Consider the following 22,922-nt stretch of genomic DNA (forward strand, 5'->3'; position numbering starts at 1 on the left):
AAGATCCTTCAGATCCGCACACAAAGCAACCTCTACTGACGCTAACAGTTACACACACGCATGGAACCTGTGAGCATGTTTCTCTGTGTGCAGTCTATGACACACACACACACACACACACACACACACACACACACACACACACACACACACACACACACACACACACACACACACACACACACACACACACACACACACACACACACACACACACACACACACACACACACACACACACACACACACACACACACACACACACACACACACACACACACACACACACACACACACACACACACACACACACACACAGTAAGATTGATAATAAGATACCTTTTATTTTTTAATTTTCCCAGAACAAAGAATTGTCCCAGAACAAAGAAACTCCCACTGCAACACCACAAATACACACTCACATGCACACACACACAAGCGCACTCCCTCTGTGCTCTGTTTATCAGGGCCAGGCCCATCGATCATCTTAGCCTGGTTGCCCGGGTAACCCTGTTATTATTCAACACACGGAGCAACAGCTTGCAGAGAAATGTGTGTGTGTGTGTGAGTAGAGATTCCCGTTGGATAATAGGCAAAGCAGCCACTGATCCAGGCATCCTCCCTGTTCTGCATACCTGTGAGGGTGGACACACTCACACACACACACACACACACACACACACACACACACACACACACACACACACACACACACACACACACACACACACACACACACACACACACACACACACACACACACACACACACACACACACACACACACACCAATTGGAGCATTGCTATCGCTCTATTAACATTTCACATTCTTCTCATGCCTATCACCCACACCGCCTCCTCGGCTCACATCCCACACTTGTGATTTTCATTCAACAATCTTCCGCCATTTTTTGTATTCCCTGCTTTGCTGCATTTCATTCAGCTATCACCCCTATCTGCTAGCTCCCCCTCTTATTTTTCATTCACATTATGCGGCTCTGAGGCTCATTCATACACAGCACCACTCCTTACAGCGGCAAAAAGTAGAAAGGAGGGGAGGGGGGGGGGCGGAATGGAGGCAGGGTTGCCCCTACTGACTTACTGACTGCTGCATACTGAGGGCTCCCTGAAAACAGCCAATCCTGATGCTGAGAAGAGGGGAGGGGGGATAGGAGAAAGAGAGAGAGGAGGGGATGGGGGGGTAAAAATCCCTCTGCTTCAAACGACCCTCTCTTCTTCCTCGTCTTTCATTCATTCATTTATTTACTCATTCATTTATCCAATCCTCCATTCACACAAAACACCTCATCTGCTGCAGTTCTGTATCTGCTGCAGATGTTACACCTAAGTAAATACAGACAATGCGGGTGATACAGATGTTGTGTCGTAGACAGTATATATGGTGTGTGTGTGTGTGTGTGTGTGTGTGTGTGTGTGTGTGTGTGTGTGTGTGTGTGTGTGTGTGTGTGTGTGTGTGTGTGTGTGTGTGTGTGTGTGTGTGTGTGTGTGTGTCTTACCTCTGGTTGAAGCCAGAGGACACTGCAGATTTAACAACCTCTACTCCCTTTTATATTCGGCTCAATTCATTTGCATTTGCTTGCTTACTGTTTCATCCAAAACTAATACAACCTCATTGCTGTTCTTGATTACTCAAGCAGACATGCCAATTCTCCTGTTCCATTAAGCAAGACCACGTCATCAGTCTGATCATCATGTAAATGTGTCAGACTCACAGAGCCTCTCAGACCTCGTAATCACTTCACAATTAGTTCATTGTTAATTATATAAAGCTGATATATTCGTTGAACACCGCTGTGAATAAACTGGATGGAAACTGCCGGCACAAACTGGGGCAGTGACAGGGGGGGGGGGGGGGCTGGGTGATACAAGACTATCTGATCAGACGTGCGCCACCCCCAGCCAGTGGGAAGTGTCCGATGTCTGCTGGTTCTATTATTCCCCTGAAAGCTGCCCGCTCTTCCCAGCCTCGCTGCTGTTTTTATTCCAAGTGTTAGGAGGAGAAGGTGTGTGCATGCCTGTGCCAACAGTAAGACATGGATGAAGCACCATATGCAAGTAGAGGGGAGGATGAGTGAAAATGGATGGAGGAAAATGACAGAATACAGGTGAGTGGTGAGGGAAAGAGTATATGAGGGAAAGAGTATGTGAGGGATACCAGTGAGGGGAGAAACGGTGGGAAAGGTCACATGGAAACATGTAGGAACTCAGATTGAGAAATGAGGGATTAACTTCCCGTGTGCAACAGCATATCTGATATCAGCTGCTGAGACATAACTCCTGACTTCAAATCTCTCTCACTCTACCCCCATGCTCTGGCTGTTGCCAGTGACTTTCCATCCCATCAGCATTTGGTGTGTGTGTGTGTGTGTGTGTGTGTGTGTGTGTGTGTGTGTGTGTGTGTGTGTGTGTGTGTGTGTGTGTGTGTGTGTGTGTGTGTGTGTGTGTGTGTGTGTGTATTTTTAACACTGCGGAAAAAGGGAAGTGAGGACTGTCACCTAAGATCTCCCTATTAAGGCTGAAATAATATCCTCCTGTTCCTCCTGTTCCATGTGTGCTGCAGGTTTACAAACAAACAGTAAACTCTTACGTGCAAGGCATAGTGTCTTCACAGTGCACGTAGTGATATGGGCACACAATTACACCAACATATGTAAGACATGTCAAATCATTGGAGATTTACTCAAGACCGCAACTCTCCATATTGATACTGTTTATTACGTATTAAACACATTAAATACTGGGGGTAAACGATATATAACAGACAGCAGCCGTGGCTGATAGATACTCAATAGATGTGCAAGTCTCTCCTGCCAATTTCTGAATGAGCCGTAGCTCAACCTAATAGCCCATCAAGAGTTAGTTGGAATCCTGTGAAAAGTGTAGCTCCCACAGATCTCCACACATTAAACACCTCCGCTCCATCTATATATAGATGGACTGATTCCTGACACACCGGTGGACATCTTTGATACCAACTACTGACAAGAAGTTAGAGGGGAGGGCAGTGGAGGCATAAGTGAGGCAATGGTCGAGGAAAAAGAGAGGGGAGACATCGAGGATGAAATAGAGGACGTGAGAGAGCATCAGGAGGTGATGGAAGGCCGTGAGGGAGGGGCAGGGGGGGAGAAGGGCAGGGTGTGAGGAATGAATGAGCAAGACGGTGCGTGCAAGAGGCAGAGAGGGTCAGTGACGGAGGAGACTTTAAATTGTTGCTAGCATGCGGTAATGTTCCTTATAAAAAGGCATAATGTCATTGTTGTCAAGGCACTGGGCCATACATAGTTACACAACAGCTGACTGACCAGTCGCACTCATGGTGTTTCACTATTCCTCTGCCAATAAACACTGTTATCATCACCCTCAGGAGCTGGAGGAGCCCAAAGGGACTGGGCACTGATGTGAGTGGGTGAGCTAAATAGAAGCAGCAGTGCAGGATATTTAGGGAGGGTGAAACACACCCTATAAGTCTATTACATGCACAGTGGGGCGGCACTCAAAAGGATTTTCATTATCAATTTATACTCTTTGTTAAAGTTGGGGTAGGTAAGTTTGAGAAACCGGCTCGAGATACACTTTTTGTTATATTCCATGGAATGCTCTTAACATCCCGATAGTAATGGATATCTTAAGTGCTTTGACAAAAAATTCATAAAAAATGTCATCAGTGGAAGCTGTAGTACTGTAAAAAGCACGACCAATCATCTGAGCCGGCCCGGCTAAAATAACTGGATGGCCTTCCTGCCTGTCAGCCTTCCATCTGTGGACAAACTTATCTCGTGCCCTCATTGGTCATGTGCGCGTTCGTGTGTGTTGGAGGAGGGGCTCTGTAAGGAAGTAGCAGATTTGTCTGGTTTCTCCAAAATTACCTACCGCACCTTTAATCGTTTGTCTTAAATATAAAAAGAATAGAGGACTAGGTAAATTAAAAGATGTCAAGAACAAAATATGGATACATTCTTGCACGCGGTTAGAAAATAGCTACCAAAACAACTGAATAATACCCAGCGGGCAGCACAGGCTATGCCTCTCCTATGCAACAAACCAATGACTTCACCTTACATAAAGAAAACATACAGATGAAGCCATCAATCGTTAAGTATTAAATAAAAATAAATAAATACAGACTGTACAGAACATTTTGTGCATGTGTCTGTAGGCGTTTTGTTCTGAGAAAGCTTCATTTGTTATCCTTCTGAATTACTTATTTGACATGACCAAGCACTTCAGAAAAAATAATCTGATTCTGAAATGTGTGCACTGATGGCAAGACACACCAAAAACATGTTTTAGAAATGCTTTGGTCCACAGAAAACACATGTTCTTGGTGTGCCTGTGGAGATTTTGCAACATGCCCTCTAAACCTGGTGCACTTATGTAAACATGGAAGGAACATGGTATGCAGTATGGTACTCCCAGGAAACCAGCACACACACACACACACACACATACTTACACACACTCACACACACACCTCAGCTCCACTCAGTGCAGAAGAACAGAGCAATTACATCATCAACCCTCGCCTTAGGGAGCGAGGCATGAGCGCTGACCACTGAGAGACGTGGGGTCATTACATCACTGGCAGCAGCCTGAAGCAAGCAAGCCATAAAAGAATGAGGAAGAAAGAGCGGTGGCTGTGTGTCAGGCGGGAACTAGACGGTGTGTGAGGTGATCATCGCTAATGCTCCGTAATGCTGCCCACAGGTTACGTTGAGGGTCAGGCACTGCTTGACGCAATGCAGTGACACACATCCCCCCCCGGGCCGTTACTCCGTACCGAGCATTGTTATGTCACATTATAATGCCATATGTGACACACAAAGTGATTTTATAATAACATTCCATTATAATCAATACTGGAATGTGCAGGTGGCGTTTTGTTACACAAACACGTGTTTTATAACTGTGGGCCTTGATAACCCTTCCTACTTCCATATTTCTGTACATTTACATGCACTTTTACCCTTGGTTCTTCATATTACTATGCCAATAAATGATACTGCCCTTTGAATAAGCAACTCTAAATCATTTAAAGGGAGAGACAACACTGACCTCATGCCATTGTGGAAAAGTGGGAGTCTGAGTGGGCAGTGCAGCTTCGAAACTGGATGTGCTATTATGAATGATTTGACCACCTCTAAGTCATAAGGGACTAGCAGATCAATACTGTATGTACTCAAAAAACACAGTTAGCATTTTTTTTCCAGTGCTTTTGTAAAAAAAACAAAAAAACATATTATTTTAACAAGTTCACTGTCGAACACATGAGGACAAGATAGAGTGAACATGAGAACTGTATCTGTAGATACAAACTGAAAACATAAAACAGGTCCTAAATAGATACTTATGATGCCCAAATGTATGATCATGAAGAAACATGAGATCACGTACTATTGGGTGGCTCAATTACCGGATTTTGGACAACAAGGAATATATCTATATCAGGCTTTGAATAAACCAAGAATAATTATCAATCATAGTCTTGTAGAATTATTATGATCCTAATGCCAGCATCAAGTTGGAAAGTGACCAAAATGGATTCAGTAGTGCCACGATCTCTATTGATCCAAACATAAAACCGAAGAGATCCCACTAATGTTTAATCATGCATGCTTGGATAATGAAAGTCACTTTATTTAGTTTTATTTCAGATTATCACAACTCCATACAGAGACAGCAGGATCAATCCTAACTTCAAGACTATAACCAGATAATCCTGAGAGCTCATGACAAGGACAGAGGCTTACAGAGAGGCAGAAGAGGATCACCGAATGCTGACTGTCTTGAGAAAAAGCAGGTGTAAATAGGGCGGGGGACGAGGACAGAACAGGTAAAAGCAGGTTTTTGACAATATACATGCATGAAAGTGAAAGAAACATTATGACAAATACAGGTTTAAACCGAGGAAGGAGAAAGACATCAAAATGGTCATCATCATGCACGGCTCCAGCTGTCCTCATCCCTCCCTTATATCCTCCTCCCTCCCTTATATCTTCCTATCAGTGCTGTACAGATTGTCTTAATGGAAGTGACCTCCATCTGAAACAGTTGAGTGGCCCAAACCTGATTAGTTATTTACCTCACTTCCATCTCTCCTTTCTAGGCACTGTGGCGCCTCAATTCTTCCTTTACGTCTTCCCTCCTCTCTGCCAAATTATGCCTCGGTCCTGCTATAGTGATGGTAATGTATTGTGTCACTTTAAACGAGAAAATAGTCCCTCTGGATTTACCGATTTGAAAAGTGAGGGTAGCAGGGGAAACGTGCACAACCGTGGCAAGCCTTTAATCAAGCGTGGTGATATCTAAGTGCTTTTAAGAGTTCCTCATGCCTTTGCTACACGTGAGGATTTACACATCTTCACAGTGGGCTCCCTGATGTAACTGCCTATCTGTGCATGTGTCCTCCAAGTCCTCCAGGAGGGGTGCGATATATTGGCTTCTAATTGGTTTATATCAGTGTACAGAAAGCGGTGTGCACTGGTGTTGCCTGCTGCAGTGCAACGCAGGAGAGAGGAAAGAGAAGATATTTTATATATCAGACTCCAGAGTGTCTGAGCCCACTCACGCCTGTGCTGTAGGTGTGCCTGTGACGCACACTGAAAAAAGTGAGGCTGCATACTTTCTCTGTCCGTCAGGGTTAGGGTTAGGGTCTGTATGTCAATGCTCCTCACATTGTTTTGACAAGCGTGGCTCCAGACCATCATCATCTAAATAAATAAAAAATGCTCACATTGGGAGAACAAAATAGACCACCAAATCCCTCTATATTTCTGTTCAGGTATTACAGTTAAAACAAAAGCTTTGAAAGCTGTAAGAGTAAATACATCTGTGTATAACTCATCAATAAATAAAACAAATCACTGAAATGAACAGCTCTAAAGCAGAACACTCTTTAGAATCATCACTGGGCAAATCAATATTTCATATGGAAATGATGAAGAGATAAACTCGTACTCTGGCTTTGAATAAATATTTAAATCAATCCACCAGCTTTTAGCTCTGAAGCCAATTACTTTAGATTTAGCTCAATTCACATACAGGTCTACTCTATGTTTAGTAGTCACAGCACCGTGTTCCTGCTTCACATGTTTTACTGAGCAGCAGGGTCTTTTAGAATCAGGTACTGCAGGTAATGCTTGGTGCGCCAGAACTGATTCTATTTGTAAGGGATTGATGACACCTTGTGGACAAGTTGGGAAATTTCCCTCCGAAGCCCAACTTTCTTGAGCAATAAATTGTCGCTTTGCTAAAAAACTAAGCTCATCTTCCCTTTACAGAGAGAATACAGAATATGTTGTATGATTATATACCACAAAGCTAATAGGATTTTCTTTCAATGCATCTTGTACATCAGTTAAGCAACCAGAATTTAGTGTAAAATGTCTCAAAAGATAAAGAGTAGGGACGAGTATTGATGTTTACTATTTTCTTCGGTATCGACTGAACTGTGTCTTTTTTAAAGACTACAAACATCTGTCCATTTCCCAAAAATGTAAGGATAGTAAGACAACATTGGCATGCAAAAAGTCAAACGAAATGTGTTTAACACATAAACAAGTTTTCATGTCACAGGCAACATATCTAACAAACAATTATTACGATTATGGCTCATAATAAATCTGGTGATGCATTGCCAACAGAAATTCGTATTTTTAGATAATACCACATACAGTACAGGTGTCAAATCAGTAAATACTTTATAGAAATAAAAGTACAACGGCCTTTTCTACTACATCAACCAGAAGGAAGAGTCTATAACAATGGCTGCCTAGGAGGGTTTTTTTTAAAGTATAGTGATGCTAATGACAGCATTGACAGCCATACTAAATTAATTCAACTCTCATGACAGACGGTCACGGACACTTTTTCCTTTGACACCAGAACCAAGAGAGATGACAGGAAGAGGGCTCAGAGCAACAACAGTTATTAGCTTGACTCTAACAGGGAAACCCCAAAATGGTGACAGTAGTCCAGAAGGATTTAGAGTGATGTATACACTTTGTACCTCATACAATCAGAATAACAAAGCCACTCACCAAGTATTAGTATAGAGTCTTCTTGCTTGACGTGTTTTTCCAGAAGGTGCTTGAATTTAGAAAAGCAGCCCAACCAGTCAAAACTCTGCTCCGTCTTGTATCTTTCATCCCAGTAGTCAACGTCGTTGTACCTGGAGTTGTCATCCGGCAGGTAGTTCATATTCTCTGTGATGTAACAATGAAAACAAAGACATCAGAATAGAATCAATTTCAGAAAAGGAAGAACTGCTTTTACTGTGTACATCTATCTGTTTCAATGCCAGGCTGTCAATTTTCCTTTGCTTGGTTTATATCAGGTATGAAGATACCGCCCAAATGCCAAGAGGTCTATAACATAACCAAATAACAATTCAGTTTGTGATTCAACTAAATTCCAAACACTTTATTCTTAGAGGCTAATATGTGTCTGTAGCCTACATGGTATATCCCATTATTCAAAGAACTACTGATCTATGCAAGATGACATTTGAAGCCAGAAGCAGAGAAGTACAGTAACATAATAAAAAAACAAAAACATATTGTAACTTTTTTTTTTAAAGGAGCTGTACAGTGTATCATTGACAATGATATAAGAAGATAATATTAGTCCAAAATGTAACCTGTCAATATTCAGACCATAATAATGATCTATCCTCTATTATTTGGTTGTCAATAATTTGGATAGGTCGATTTATTTTTGTGTTAATTTCATAGTTAATCTGATGCTCCCTTATAGGCCTCAATGTTCTTACCACTTTCTTATCTGCAGGTTTTTTTTAAGCAAGGCGTTATAGTGATTGAAAATTACTTATATTGACAGTGCTTACTCACAGTAGTTTTAGTTTGTATTCTATGTGAATGGTTTATGTATCATAACGTCTGTGATAGTTGTTTGTTTTAGCTGCCTGCAAGTTATGGCTATCCTTTTCCTAAATACTTCAGTTTGTGATAATGTTTTGGCTATTATTACTCGCTTATGACTGTAGGAAGCTGCATTGCTTGCTACACACACGCTACAAATGCAGCTAACCTTTGCTCCAACAACCGTTTATTCATAGTGGTAGCAGTAAATCATATTTTACCAGACATAAACACATAATTGTTTTTCTGTAAGGTTCACTCTCTCCGGTGGCTTCGTAAAGTTTCACCATTCAACTAGTTAGCTTTATGTCTCGTGAGATCTGAAATGAAATGGGTCTTTATGCCGCGGTGCTAAAGTAAGTGTAGTGAGATAAGATAGTGAAACGAGCACAAACGTTAGCAATTTAAGCATGCGTTAACACAATAAACAGAAACTTTAGGTTTGTGTTGTCGTTTTGAACTCCATCGCTGTGCACTATCTTTGAATGGTCCTGCCCCGGTGCATGGCACTGCGCATGCGTACTTTATATCGCAGGCAGTTCAATTCCAATGGTTTCTCAATAAAGTTGATTTAAAACTGTAACACATCCTATACATAATTTTCTTTGGATTACATAGTATTATTTGGCTACTTACGAGTTCTTCGTTTCCACCAGTCACTCTTGAATCAGTAAAAACGCCGGGGCGTAACTGTGTCAAAATCCACGTGTTGTAGTTTCCCAACCTTAAAGCTACAGTGCTGCAGACAGTGAGGGTGCGCAGTTACATCCACAACAGAAGGAAACATGGTGAGAAAAAAGGGAGTTAAAGTTCACAGTCTTTAGAGGAATTATTAGTTTGAACTGAAGTAAGAAAAATGTTTAATCATTTATGGTTCAGAGAAGGACGCATTGTAATGTACAACTCATTTCACATGTAAAATGCTTCAAATAACAGCCTCATGTAAAATAAACCAGATCTACCTAATTTGGTGAGATAGAATTTCTGTCAAATCAATTTCAATGAATTGATTTGACAATGTATTGCCTTTAAAAAATCAATTTTCTCTAACAAATCAATGCAAAACTGTATTGATGTTTTTGGTGGAAAACTTCTTGAGTGTTTTCAATTGCTTCCATATCATTTTCAAAATAACTCCTAATCAATGCAGCATTGTCGAACATTTTATTTAGTATTTTATATGTTTATGTTTCCAGTAGCTTCCAAACCATGTGGTATTTCGTAACAATGGTCTTTCTATTTATCTGATATTAAGGAGTGGACGCAGCTAAATTGGCTCACATTGGCAATCACAAACCTGTAACCCATCCTCCCATCCTCCCATCCTCCCATCCTCCCATCCTCCACAGTTTTTACATCTGCAACATGGAGATGCCTTACAATTTGGTTCTGTATAGGTATTGGGGCTTCCAGAGACCCACAAGGCCAAACGGTGGAAGGCGATCCCCCTTGGTCAAACCCTCCAGTCGAGATATTATTGTAGTTTCCTCCTTGTGACTGTAGATGGCAGAAAAGACCAGGGAGTGTGCCCACAGGGTTACTAACACTGGTGGAATTTAGCCTGAAGAGTGGCATACAGAGAAATCCCCAACCAACTGCACCAGAGAAGAAATACCTAAATCTAGTTTCAAACAAGAGTTTAAAGTTGTGTGACTCTCTCAATAGCTCTTCTCTCCTCTCCTATGATGGCCAAGTAACTAAGGCCCTGATCCTCAAATGCCCTCTTCTTTGAAAAAAAAATTCTGTCACGTCAAATACAGCTTTCAGACTCCATCTGCTGTGCTTAACTTTAACACAATGATCTTTTATCATGATGATAACTATACTTTACTGCAAAGGCATCTGAAGGATGTCGTATTTTGTGCGCTTTAGCAATGTAGGGCATCGTGCTATTTTCATAAAACCATGGTTTTAGTTAGTTATTTTTAACAAATATGGAATTGCTTATGACAAAAACAAAAATCAACACTTACACGATTAGACAGGCACAAGGTTGGAAGAAGTGTAAAGTGTTTGAAAGTTACATCAACAACTTTGAAAACATTTTTACATGAACAAAATAACACACTTTCCGTTGTAAAGGCGAGACTGCAACTCTATTGAATATTGGGGGAACATAAATGTCAGCGATAAACAAATATTGGCAACGTATTGTAAAGAAAAAGCTTTAAAGCTTGCAGTATAAGTATAATAAATAAGTATAATAAGTGTAATAATAAATTGCAGGTTAGCTCATGTAGGGCTCAGAGCACTATTGCCTTTTGGACCCCCATGTAGTCCCTGGGATTTTTGTTTATGCCGTGACGACCAAAAAAGTTACAAAAAGCACATCAGATATGGAAAAACAACAATCTAGAGACACTTAACAAACCATTTAAAAAGAATTCCAACTCGTGTAGTGTAGAGAGGACTGTAACTTTATTGCAACACCATTTCTTGTGAGAAGAAATTATTTTTCGCTTATCTGCCTGAAAGTAAATATAAATAATAATAATAATAATAATAATAATAATAATAATAATAATAAATTAAATGTATATAGCGCTTTTCCTGGTGCTCAAAGCGCTTTACAAGCAAGTAAAGAAGAAGAAAAAAATGAAAACAAAAGTAAAAAGTGCTAAACTAGGTGGAATAAGGGCGAGGGGAGAGGATTAGGAGTTGAAGGCAAGAGTTACGTTTTGAGGGATTGTTTGAATGATATATTAATAATACATTTTATTTCTATAGTGCTTTTCTTGAACCCAAAGACGCTTAATATATAATGATGATGATATGAGATGTGAGAAATAGAACCATAGCGGTGGCAGTTCAGCCACTCGTGTGGATTTTTTTCGAAGGCATGGGGAATGACCTACACAGTATTTTACTGTTTATGTAAAAGCATTTTTAGAACATAACAAATAAATGTGGACTCTAAAGCTTGACACTATTAGCATATTTAGTTTCATTGAGCCACCAAATCATCCTCAACACTCTGCCTATTTTTTTTTATAAACAAGTGTAGTCTGCCTTTCATATGGTATTAGAAAAGAATGAAGGAAATGTGAAGTGCTTTGATTCTACCGAGATAACTGACTCTCCTCCTTAATAGTGGATTAGCAATAAACGACTGCACACCGCTATATAAGTTTAGAGAATTACGGTTTATTGCAGTTCAGTGAGGGTGACATGGAGGGATATGCATAACGTTTTTCAGTTTGGCACTTGATGCACTGCAGGCAGAATAACTTCCCTCTATGAGCTGTTAGAAGGATGCAGGATTAGCCTCTCTCAGGGCAGGCAGCGCAGCCATTTATGAGCCATTGAGGTTGCTTTGACACAGAAAAAGCAACTGTCATTGATGAAGATTCATTGCATTTTATTTCCACACCACTGTACTTTCTAGTTATAGATGGAACAGGTTTTCTAGTGTGATTGCCAATGTGAGCCAATAACTTTAGCTGCAGACAACTTTTTAATGTCAGATAATAAAATAGAATGAACATTTTTGAGTTATCAGGGAATTTCTTACTTCTTAATTTCTTATGAACAATGTCCAAAAAAGGTGATCCCTTAAAAACAGCAGCGTGATACTACCATCTATACAGGGGGATTCATGACGTTACTTTCCTGCAAAATAAACGTTTGTTTATTTCATGTAAAAAAAATATGGTTGGTGGAAGACAGAAAGAAAGTTCCAACCTGAAGCTGTTCAAACCAAGGTGTCTGTCTCTTCTTGAGTAGCTGGGTCATTATCTGGAAAGATACATTGTTGTTGAGGTTTTTTTTGGCTTTTAGAGCACCAGAAGAAGAGTGTCTTTAAATGATCATTACCATTATATTCAAAGAAGGCAGGTGATGGGCAATTCAAGCATTTTATGTAGCACAGGTGTAATTAACAAGTAAGCCATGACAGTGAGACAGTGAGACTGAATGAAAAATAAAACTGAGGTAGTTTATGGAATTCTACCTTCATTTATTTCATTATTACATCTCAAATTTTACTGTCAAGTCTCAAAATGTCTTCTCTTTGCCTATTGTTGTTCTTTTTCAAGATAATCTACTGTTCTAAATTGCAGGCTGTCATGTGTACATAGTGCACTGCAGTCTGATTCACAGCTTAAAGCAGGCAATTGCATGCATTTTTGTAAAAAAAGAAAAAAACTTCTAAATACTTGAAGCATCAGACTGAAGCCAATGACCTCCATAGGTGTAGCAGGTTGATGCAACAAATGGCAAAGAATGACTTGAGAAATGTTTGAAGCATTTCAAAAAAATATTCTTCGCACACTCTCCTGTTGGTTCATCAGGTTTGCTGCGTGTGTTGAATTGAAGTCTACCAACCCATACTGTAAACTGTAGGTTTGCCGCTGCATCATAATTATGTAACCCTCATGCTGGCACCAGTCGGAGTAATACCAGTGATTAAAAGTGGAGCAGCAATAAAACATATCCCTGAACCATTTTAATTGCACAATAGCCTGGAGGGGGAAAAAAGCAAAAATAATAATAATTTAAATCCGATGTTTGGGCTACACTCTGGACCTGATTGGGGATACAGGGAATCATTTGCCACAAATTCCTCTGCATAGTGGAGGCACTATCACAGACCACGTGAGAGGAATATTCAATGACGGTCCCCGGCAGACCGGTTCATCTCCTGGCACTCCTCTGCTGCTGACATGGACTGCTGGACACTGTATTCTCTCAGCTCCCCACTAACGGTCGCGGAGGGAGGGCGATACTCTTTCTGAATGTAATCTTTGCCGTTTTTTCCTCTTCTTTTTCTGTTCTTTTTTCTTTGATTTCTTCTACAAGTCGCACAGTTAGGGGAGGGGATGGCTTGGCCGTGCATCAGCAGAGTGTGCTGCCTGGCTCGCTTCTGGAACCAGTTCGACAAATCGGACCTCTCCGTCCCGCTCACCATCCAGAACTACTCGGACATCCCGGATCATGAGGTGCGCTCCATCACCAAACAGGTCTCCGCCTCGGAGCGCGCACCCGGGAATAAGTACCCAACCCCGGACCCGCGTGGCCCCTCTCATGCGCCCAGAGATGCCCCGGGGACCCGAGGATCCCTCAAGGCACGGAAGGAGCAAAGTTACAAGCCCCGGGAGGAGTATCACCCACCCGGAGTGCCTTTCAACAGTGTGACCCAGTACAAGCAGGATTTCAAACCTTGGCCCATTCCCAGGAAGGAGAATTTCCCTTGGATTAGTAACGGGGGCAGCAGGGCAGACAGTGCTCCGGACAGCCCGGAGAACGGGTACCACAGCCAGGCACACCCGGGGGAGGGCGAGGAGCGGGGCAGGGGGCAGAGGGGGGACACCCAGGGGGTGGATGAGAGCAAAACCAGCTCCTACAGGTAGGACATGTCCGCCTCTGGTTTCAGCAACTGTCGCTGTCCTCTGTGTGAATGCTGGTGCTTGCTTTGATGCTTAATTAAATTTGTGTGTTTTAAAATTCATTGACTTCCATGGTCGACCCAGCAAGCTGTGTAGGTCATCAATTATTCTCTTTGGTTGGATGTTGCATTTTATTTCAGGTTATGTAGACATCTCCTTTCCTATCAATTACAACTATCAATCAAAGAATGTTAGCTTTATGTTTACTAAGGGTTTTAGCCTTTTTAGATAAAAAATAAGTAAAACTGTGCAGTATACTTCACAATAAAAATATATATTTGAAAATGTTGGATTATTGTTTTGTTGATCATCTTGCAATCACTCAGTTTTTGTACAATCCCTTGGTTGGTCCAGACCCCTATAAGTTATATAAATAACCCATAGTAGGCCTACCAACATTTTCAATATGAGCATGTTATCGAAACACATTTAAAAATGCAATAGAATAGATCGAATGGGAGGGATGAAGCCCTATTTAATTGTCACAGATACATGCACCCAGCAGTGAAATTTGCATTTAACCCAAGTAGTAGGAGCAGTGGTATTTCACTGCTTTCAAGCATCATATACATTGAGTCTTACACTTCAAACAATGCAAATTGACACCATATCTCACTGCCTGGTTGATGTCATTTAAACCTAGACTTTAGGAAGCTTTTGCACCAAGCTTTAGGAGACTTTACAAGACCACTTTTTTCACATGATATGCACTCCCCATGACAAATAAACTTATCTTTAGGTATGAAGCTGGTATGATCCCCCTTTAAGTTACTCTCAGACAAACTTTTGCCTCTTCCTCCAGGCAAGAGTACAGGCAGTGGACCGGGGTGAGACCAGCCAAAAGTATGAGGAAAAATCCTTCAACTCAGTACTCCAGCCCGGGGACAGAGGCCACTAATGTCCCACGTGAGACTAGCTACCAGGCTGCCTACAGTGGGGACGTCCCGTCTATAGGGCTGCATCATAAGGAGCAAAATATCACATCTGCTGCCCCCAACGTACACCCTACTGGTGGCCCCCAGCACATCCCCACTGCCCTGCCAGCTGGTGGTTCACCCACCGCCTCCAGCCTCCACCTGAGTGAGGCAGAGGTAAGCAAAGACAGAAATGTTAGTCAAATTGTGTGTTTTCACGATATATTAAAGCAAAAGCTGCCGCCAGTTTGTGTGGAGGAGCCATGCAACGTACAAAGGGCTCATTGGAGGAGCTACAGGTTTGAATTGCAGCATGCAGCATCCTCCCTAAATTCAGCTTCTCTCGTCTCCCTGGTGGCCTGTTGCTGATGGGGCGCTTCAGAAAAGTGATACAGCATCCTGTCCTAAAGCAGCTCAAAGTGACCCAGCAGTTTAAACAGGCCATGTGCTCTGTTGGGCAACAGACTGCTGGTGCTACACACATTACTTTGACCTGAAAAGAAAAGGCTTGATTAGAACAAAAAGTGAATGGCTAATAGTTCTAATTTTGTTACACCTTGGTCAGAAAAACAAAGAAAACCTGTAGACAAGTGTAAAGACATTGGTCTAAATGGGAGTCTAAATCATGAACGGGCAATGTTTTTTTGGACCTGCAGCGATACTAAAATATAGTAAAAATATACATAATGTTGAAGAAATGTAACTGAGTTATTTTGAAAAAGTGTCCTTAATATGGCCAGGGGCAGAATGACAAAGGTTAAAGAATCGACCAAATATTCACACAGTTTCACATTTTGCCCCAGTTCTTTTGCTCTCAGGAAAGGCAAGAGGTCTGGGACAGAAAGAAGAAGATGTCGGACAGAAGCATAACTCAACAGGGCAAGAGGATTTGCTCAGGATGCTGAATATTCATCAGTTCAGTCAGGTTGTTTCAGATTATCGTAGGATAAACTGTCTGAGGGGACACGACCCCCTTTCCTCCGTCCCCTCCCTGTGATGTTGCTCAGGTCAGCTGTTTTGCGTGACAGTAAGTTTAACAGATTTGGGGAATCTCCAGAGGTTTAGTGCCATCCCTCTTTCCGCCCACACATCACGGCGCCATCTGCCAGTGGGGATCTGGTCTGGGTCGGGTCTGTGTGGTGTCTCTGCTGCACACTGTGTAGCAATACATCTCACACTGAAGGGTTAGAACATGTGTTTGTGGGAAAAATCCATGTTTGGCGGGTCCTAGATACACTAAGGTCATGATGTCCTTGATATTTGGGAGTTATAGGAACCTGGGGAAGTTTACAGGCTACTTTAGAGGATGTTTTGAAGGTATGTTCCAACATTTTGAAGCCCCAATGAACATTTAGCTAAGAAATATTACAAATGTGATTATCTCCCAAACACATTTTTATTTTTAGCATTGTGCAGAATACAAACCTGTGAAAGTAATTAATCTCAGAATGTGTTTTCCTTCATAGACAGCCTACATAAAGCTACATAAATATAAAAAACAATTGCATTATCTTAAAAAATTCATTGTTTCAAAGCTTTAAACATGGCTGTTTTTCATCGCAATTGACATTTTGGGAAAACCGTTTTATTAGGTCAGAGACATTCATTTGACTGATGATATAACTGAATTTAAATGAATACAAAAAATGTAAATAACAATTTCACACATTGGAGTTTTATCAAGGGGGACTTCTACAACTTCCTGAGGTTAGACAATAATGATGAGAAGAAGAGAGAAAATTAAGTGGTTATTTGCATATTTCTTTTTGAAATAATGACTACTGCTGAGCGTTTTTGTCCCTCATTGGCTCATGCTGTGTGATGGTGAAGAGTTCGAACTGAGAGATGTCAATTGTAGGACACAGACTCTATTAATAACACCGGCCCAGTTGGAGAGAGAGTTCATGGCACATTAAGAAGGGATGTGCTGCTGGCAGTGTGATCGGCTGTGCAAACTGCGCTCAATATTACACACACTAAACCCCAAGCACACACATACAGATAGGGCAATGAAACATGTGCAGTTTCAGTGCCCTTTCATCAGCTGTACCACAATCTGCCAGTACACTAGCCTGGCAGCAAATCAAGTTGAACTTAGATAATCCACCCCGGTCACCACAGGCCCACACACTGCCGACTCATTATTGACTCAGCAGCCCCCCGCAGAGGTGTCTGACCAAGCATTACACATCCCACTCCAGTGTGCATTACGCTGGGTCATGGCACTCTGCTGGTATTTGTCTCTGAGGGCATTCTCCCTTTGTGATGCCATTCTGTAAGATACATGCCTAAACCCAACTGTGTTATCACCAGCAGGCGACGCTTCCCCATTTAGCGTGGAGCAGACTGTATCTATTCATTAAAAGATGGAATGGTTAAGTACCAAATAAGCTGCTGAAATCAGAATAAATCTGCTCTTAATGATAAAGGAGTTGGGCAGCCATGAAATTCTCATTATTGCTCAAATCAATCTGTCAAATTGTTTGCCCCCCCACCTAAAACACATTAAAATCCATCTCCACGGATAAGAGCCATCTCTAATTTTATGACACACAGCAGACAAATGAGAGATTAGGACACGCTGATGCTTTTCATGATGAGAGAGACACCTTTTCTTGCACTCATTGAACCCCCAAACCTAATTGAACCCCCCCCCCAGTGAGAGGTTTCTGCGATCACTCACATGAGAGAGGGAACGTCTGTTAAACCTGAATCTCGGCTGTCCCACTTGTCACGCTTAAACGAGTGCAGCCCTCAACTCTCTGCACAGAAGTGTGTTTTCGGAATCGGCTATACAAGGCAAACAGATTTGCAAGGATGGGCTTTTTAATCCGGTGTGTTTGTGTATGTGTGTATGTGTGTGTGTTTGTGTGTGTGTGTGTGTGTGTGTGTGTCAGGGATGAGCAACACAAAACCGCTGAATGGTGAACACATTTAGCATGCATGTTATTAAATTCTTGGTTGTTGCATAGTCAGCTTATGGCAGCAGCCCCCTAGATTGAAGTTTGAACTCTTAAAGCTCACTGGCTGCCCTGCTTAACTTCTGAACACAATGCATAGCAGTGCTTTGTTTTGGTGAGGCAGTAACACAGTGCACAGATGTGATGGAAAGGCTGCTCACAATAGCTTTAAATCTCGATCTATCCCCCAATCCAGGCTTTTTCGCTGTTTTCTCTCCCCTTTTCCCAAGCTGCCTGGGACTACAGAGGGAGAGTCTGTTCCAAGCTGGCAGGGAGCGAGCAGAGAATTGTGTTAAGAGCAGAGGAAAGGCAAGAGAAGGTTGAGGGAAAAGAGATAAAGCTATGGGGGAAAAGGATGACGACAGAGGAACGATATGCAGCATGTGAAAGATAGGTGATGAGAGAATGGGAAAGGGAGGGAAGTGGGGGGAGGGGGGGTGTAGCTGGAGAGCACAATTTGATGGATTATCTGTTAAAGTGCAATGTTGCACAGGGATGCAGTCTTCTTTGGCACAAATCTAATTCAGGAGAGAGGCAGACCTGGCTGCTACACAGATCAGAAAAGCCGGAGTGTGTGTGTGTGTGTGTGTGGGGGGGGGGTGGGAGGAGAGGGGAGGAGGTGAATACACTCACACACCAAAGTGACTTGCCGAACAACATGAGCTGTCTTTCCTGCCACCCACTGAGCTGTGAAGTCACATTCAAAGTGCTCAAAGACAGCAAGTCATCAATCTCCGTGAAAAAAAAGAAGAGAAAAAGAAAGAACATATTTAAAGGCCAGGGTTTTAAAAAGGGATGCCATCAGCAGAACTGAGCAGCACTAAGCAGGAAACAGCAACACAGTCCGGACTGCTAGCACTCTGACAGCAGACCTGATTCATCTTGACAGCACAGTCAAAAGCAGTCTCCTCTAATTTCATGGGTCCAGTGAAGGCACCACAGCTGCTGCCCTCTCTGCTTTAATGTCTCTGATAACCTTAATAGCTGCTGTAATACCTGCATTTCTCTCTCTCTTTCTCTCTCTCTCAGGATCATCTGGTGAGGACCAAGTTACCTCCAAACTCTTCAGCTCTCTTTCAAAGCGGGCCGAGGGTCTTCAACATCTGACAGCTGCTCCGATTTCCAACCGTTCCTCTTTGATCGTTTTAAGAAATCAAGGGGAATGATTTGAGTCCATTCCACAACACAAGAATCTATGCAAGGGAATGTATAATGTTGTGAATCCTGTGGAGCTGCAGCGTCACGACCCGAGTGGAGACAGACAGATAGACCCTTTTACACTCCTACAACCCCTGTTGCTATGAAAAAGAATATGCATGTTAGAAATAGTTTTTTTTGCGGTTATAGATGCACAAGAAACTGGCTGCTCTGTGTGTGTGTGTGTGTGTGTGTGTGTGTGTGTGTGTGTGTGTGTGTGTGTGTGTGTGTGTACCTGCCGATTTGTCCTTTAGTTGTACATAATGTCGGGTCTGCTACGGTAACGAATGACATCACTAAGGTCACTAAATGTGTATGCTTACGAGTACTTTCTTGCCCTTTTGGTGTTCTGCTAGAAAACAAGTTATTTATTTCCCTTGTTAGTTTACCATTTTGAGAAAGTATTGTTCAGTCTATTATTTTGTAAATCTATTGTTAAAGAAAAAAAAATCATGTAATTGAAATTACAATAAAATAATATAAGGTTATTAGCACTTTCTATGAGATGTCACTCGGCTCTTTTTTAGGCCCAGTTTAAATAAGTAGTAGGGGTCCCTGCTCTGTCTCTCTTTCAGGTGAGGGGGTCTTCGGCCTGAAAAACATCACGGACCCCTTATTAAACGAAAAGTATGAATAGAGTTCTGATTGCAGTTAACCACTGTTATACCAAAGGTCAGGTAATGTGGGAGTGAAAGGGTTTTCGTGTGTCATACTTGAATAAAAAACCAAATGTTCTGTAAAGTTGAAGGAAAAAGCAATCAATCTTGATCCAAAGCAAACAAAAATGTTCAACACGAGTCGAGTTTTTCCTTTTTTATTACAAGAATATTGATTATATTTTTGGTTTTGCACTGAAACATGAAAATACAACGTTTGGTAACCTTCTACACTACTTTGGTTGAACAGGCATCACAACCACTCAGGCCAAACACTTCCACTCATCCTTACATTAACATAATGCAAAGCTCCACATCAAACAGATTTACCAACACTACATCAGCCCACAAAACACACACAGCGCACTCACTTACCATCAAATTCATCCACTTTTGTGATGACTACATCCACTATACGCACATATTCATACACACACTCACTACTGTTAGGGCATTACTGTTCGCAGTTATTGTTATTGGATAAAAAAATAAAACAGGATTTGAAAACACCATCTATTTCAAATTGGTCATATATACTGTGTACATCACATGATTATGGTTGCCAACCAAAACACTTAAAAGCACTTTCAACTGAACCTATTTTTAAGGGGGAGTAGATAAATATTCAGATATGTATGACATGTTTTGTTCAGTAGACTTTGTCTAGTTAAGAGTCAGACATGTTTTTTTTTACAACCCTTCATAATACGCTGCAACTTAAATATAAGAAACACGAATCCGTTACCTCTTCTCGTGGACCCTTAACAACAGCGGTATTGTAAGAGCCAGAATTCAGCAGGCAGGTGACACTGAAACACAAAAAAGGAAGTTCGCAGACAGTTGCTGTAGCAACGACACTTTTGGAATAAAATCCTTGTTTTGCCCACCAGACATTTCTATCAACTTGATTGATAGAAACTCTAATACCCAGATGTTTATTAGTGTTTACAACCCGCTGTGAATCTGTGCTTCACCTCCGCTGCCAACTGAACCTGTGAGCAGGGTGAAGAATCAAGGGGGGGAGACAGCTGTCTGATGAGGTTTTGTTTTTTTTGTAAGTCACTCAGGCTTCATTTCCCCTGCTGACTAGGTGGCTGTCTAGTAGGAAACACTTCATCATTAAAATAATCTTGTTATGAGGTAAGCTAGCGCACAACAGCCTCTCAAAATCAAATGACGCCGGTCCCACGACGCTGCTTCTGGGTACATTAGGACTAATATGATACAATTGAGTGTTAGGAATTGTTATTCGGCTGCTGTGAGGAGCAAGCTGAGCCCTTCTGTAATTAAGTTAATGAATACAGTACATTAGTTATTACTGCGCAACCTGAGGCAACAGGACTACATCCAGATGTGAATGTTCTCGCACTTCAAAGAGTCTCTCTGTCATAAGCAGGAGGTCGAACAGTCCTCACATCCCTGTAGGGGTCGGTTACCAGTCAATGTCTTCTAGTTATGCCTCAATTGTCCTTGGACAGGTAACCCATGTGCGTGTTGGTGAGGAAGTCACAGGTGGGGACGCTACTGACCGCCTGGTGGATGTTCATGGCTGTGATCTCTCTCGGAGCCCTGCAAAACACCAAGGTCATTTAAAAATGGCGCAACACACAGGAGACATGTTGTATCACTGCTTTATGACTGTTATATAATAAGATATGAATCAATGCATTTTCAGGTCTCTTATTAGTAAAGTGCCCTGTTATCTGACATCATGCACATTTCCCTGGTTCCTGTAGGTGAGCTGGTCATGAAAGTGGCAGATGTTTCCAGATTTACGACAGAGCATTAAACACAATCTGCTGTTTGGAAAATGCCCGAAATTAATTTAACCTTGAGCCGTTTGTTGCTTTTTAGTACCTAGAATATCCCTAGCATAACTGACTAGTCAATATCATTTCAGATCTCTTCAGTAGGTGATCTCATTCAGGCCAAAACAGCTACTCAATCTTTTTCACTTAATTTAGGTTTCTGTATATTCTGTTTTAAACAGTTATGATAAAATATCTATTCATGCAATACTATTTATAGATATTTCCTGGTATGGATACGTTTGGAATAAGTAGTAGCAAATTGGTTGTTTGGGCAAGCCCTGGATAAAACGCATGAATGTGAAAAACGGAGCATTAGGCAGGTTGCATTATAGAGACCGAGAGAAAGAAAAAAACCGGCTGACCTGTTCTGAGGGGATTTGGCGTACGCCCCAGCCAGAGCTTCTCTCAGGATGTCACTGGCAAACTGTTCAGTAGCCTGCAGAGACACACACACAAACACAAACACACACACACACAAACACAAACACAAACACACACACACACACCATTAGTCCCAAAGCGACCCACTCTCTCGTACAGTACAAGATCAAACACGCAATAATGTGCAGGGGAACATCTCCTATATAGAGTATTCATTATTCTAGTCAAGGGTATGTGAAGGTAACGTTATGCTGGAAATGGAAACTTTGTTTCTCTGTTCTGGCCTGTATGGTGACTGACCTTCAGAATCATGGCTTCAACAACTGGAGCATACACATTCTTCTCCACCTCGACTGGCTGGAAGTTCACCCCGATCTGAGAGAGAGAGTGAGGAGACATTATATAAAAATGGAGACAGTTGTGCAGCTTCTTCTAACTGTAAAATCAGTGAATAGAAGCAACACAACAACAGGATTGTATTGGTTAAACCATCAAAGCATTGTCCCTTTCCAAAGAGAGCTTCCTGACCTGCTGTGCTGTGTCACCGACAAACTGAGCAGACATGCATGGCCCCAGGAAGAACTTGGGCTCAGCATCAGCCTCTTGCTCCTCTTCTTTGACCTTTAGTTTCTGGCATGGGGGGGTCACAGTGACGATGTCCACTATCCTGTCGTCTGCCTCCTCCGGTTCTGTCTTCAGCAGAGCCTGCATCTGCTCCAGCC

At 41.9% G+C, this 22,922-nt stretch overlaps 3 protein-coding genes across 5 annotated transcripts in view; 1 reads left to right on the forward strand and 2 right to left on the reverse strand.

The window, feature by feature from the left end:
* Nucleotides 1-9,647, reverse strand: part of ece2a (endothelin converting enzyme 2a) — a 76,193-nt gene extending 66,546 nt beyond the window's left edge. The window contains exons 1-3 of one of the 3 annotated variants that reach the window (XM_079650503.1): nt 9,534-9,613; nt 8,305-8,384; nt 8,058-8,221 (exon numbers count right to left, since the gene is read on the reverse strand). In XM_079650503.1, coding sequence (XP_079506629.1) covers nt 8,058-8,217 — 160 coding nt within the window. In that variant the 5' untranslated portion in view covers nt 8,218-8,221; nt 8,305-8,384; nt 9,534-9,613. Of the gene's footprint in view, nt 1-8,057; nt 8,223-8,304; nt 8,385-9,533 lie in introns of those variants that run through there. The other 2 variants (XM_079650502.1, XM_079650504.1) reach the window with 2 other exon arrangements.
* Nucleotides 9,648-13,439: 3,792 nt separating this feature from the next.
* On the forward strand, nt 13,440-21,164 carry map6d1 (MAP6 domain containing 1). The gene is made up of 3 exons (XM_079651853.1): nt 13,440-14,241; nt 15,084-15,372; nt 19,185-21,164. The coding sequence occupies exons 1-3, from the start codon at nt 13,715-13,717 to the stop codon at nt 19,260-19,262; spliced, it is 894 nt and encodes a 297-aa protein (XP_079507979.1). The 5' UTR covers nt 13,440-13,714; the 3' UTR covers nt 19,263-21,164.
* The window catches only part of yeats2 (YEATS domain containing 2), an 18,868-nt gene continuing 16,096 nt past the window's right edge, over nt 20,151-22,922 (reverse strand). The window contains exons 23-26 of the mRNA XM_079651026.1: nt 22,729-22,914; nt 22,501-22,575; nt 22,182-22,255; nt 20,151-21,577 (exon numbers count right to left, since the gene is read on the reverse strand). Coding sequence (XP_079507152.1) covers nt 21,469-21,577; nt 22,182-22,255; nt 22,501-22,575; nt 22,729-22,914 — 444 coding nt within the window. The 3' untranslated portion in view covers nt 20,151-21,468. The remainder of the gene's footprint in view (nt 21,578-22,181; nt 22,256-22,500; nt 22,576-22,728; nt 22,915-22,922) is intronic.

This window comes from Notothenia rossii (genome assembly GCF_949606895.1).
Source record: "Notothenia rossii genome assembly, chromosome: 9".
Lineage (NCBI taxonomy): Eukaryota > Metazoa > Chordata > Actinopteri > Perciformes > Nototheniidae > Notothenia > Notothenia rossii.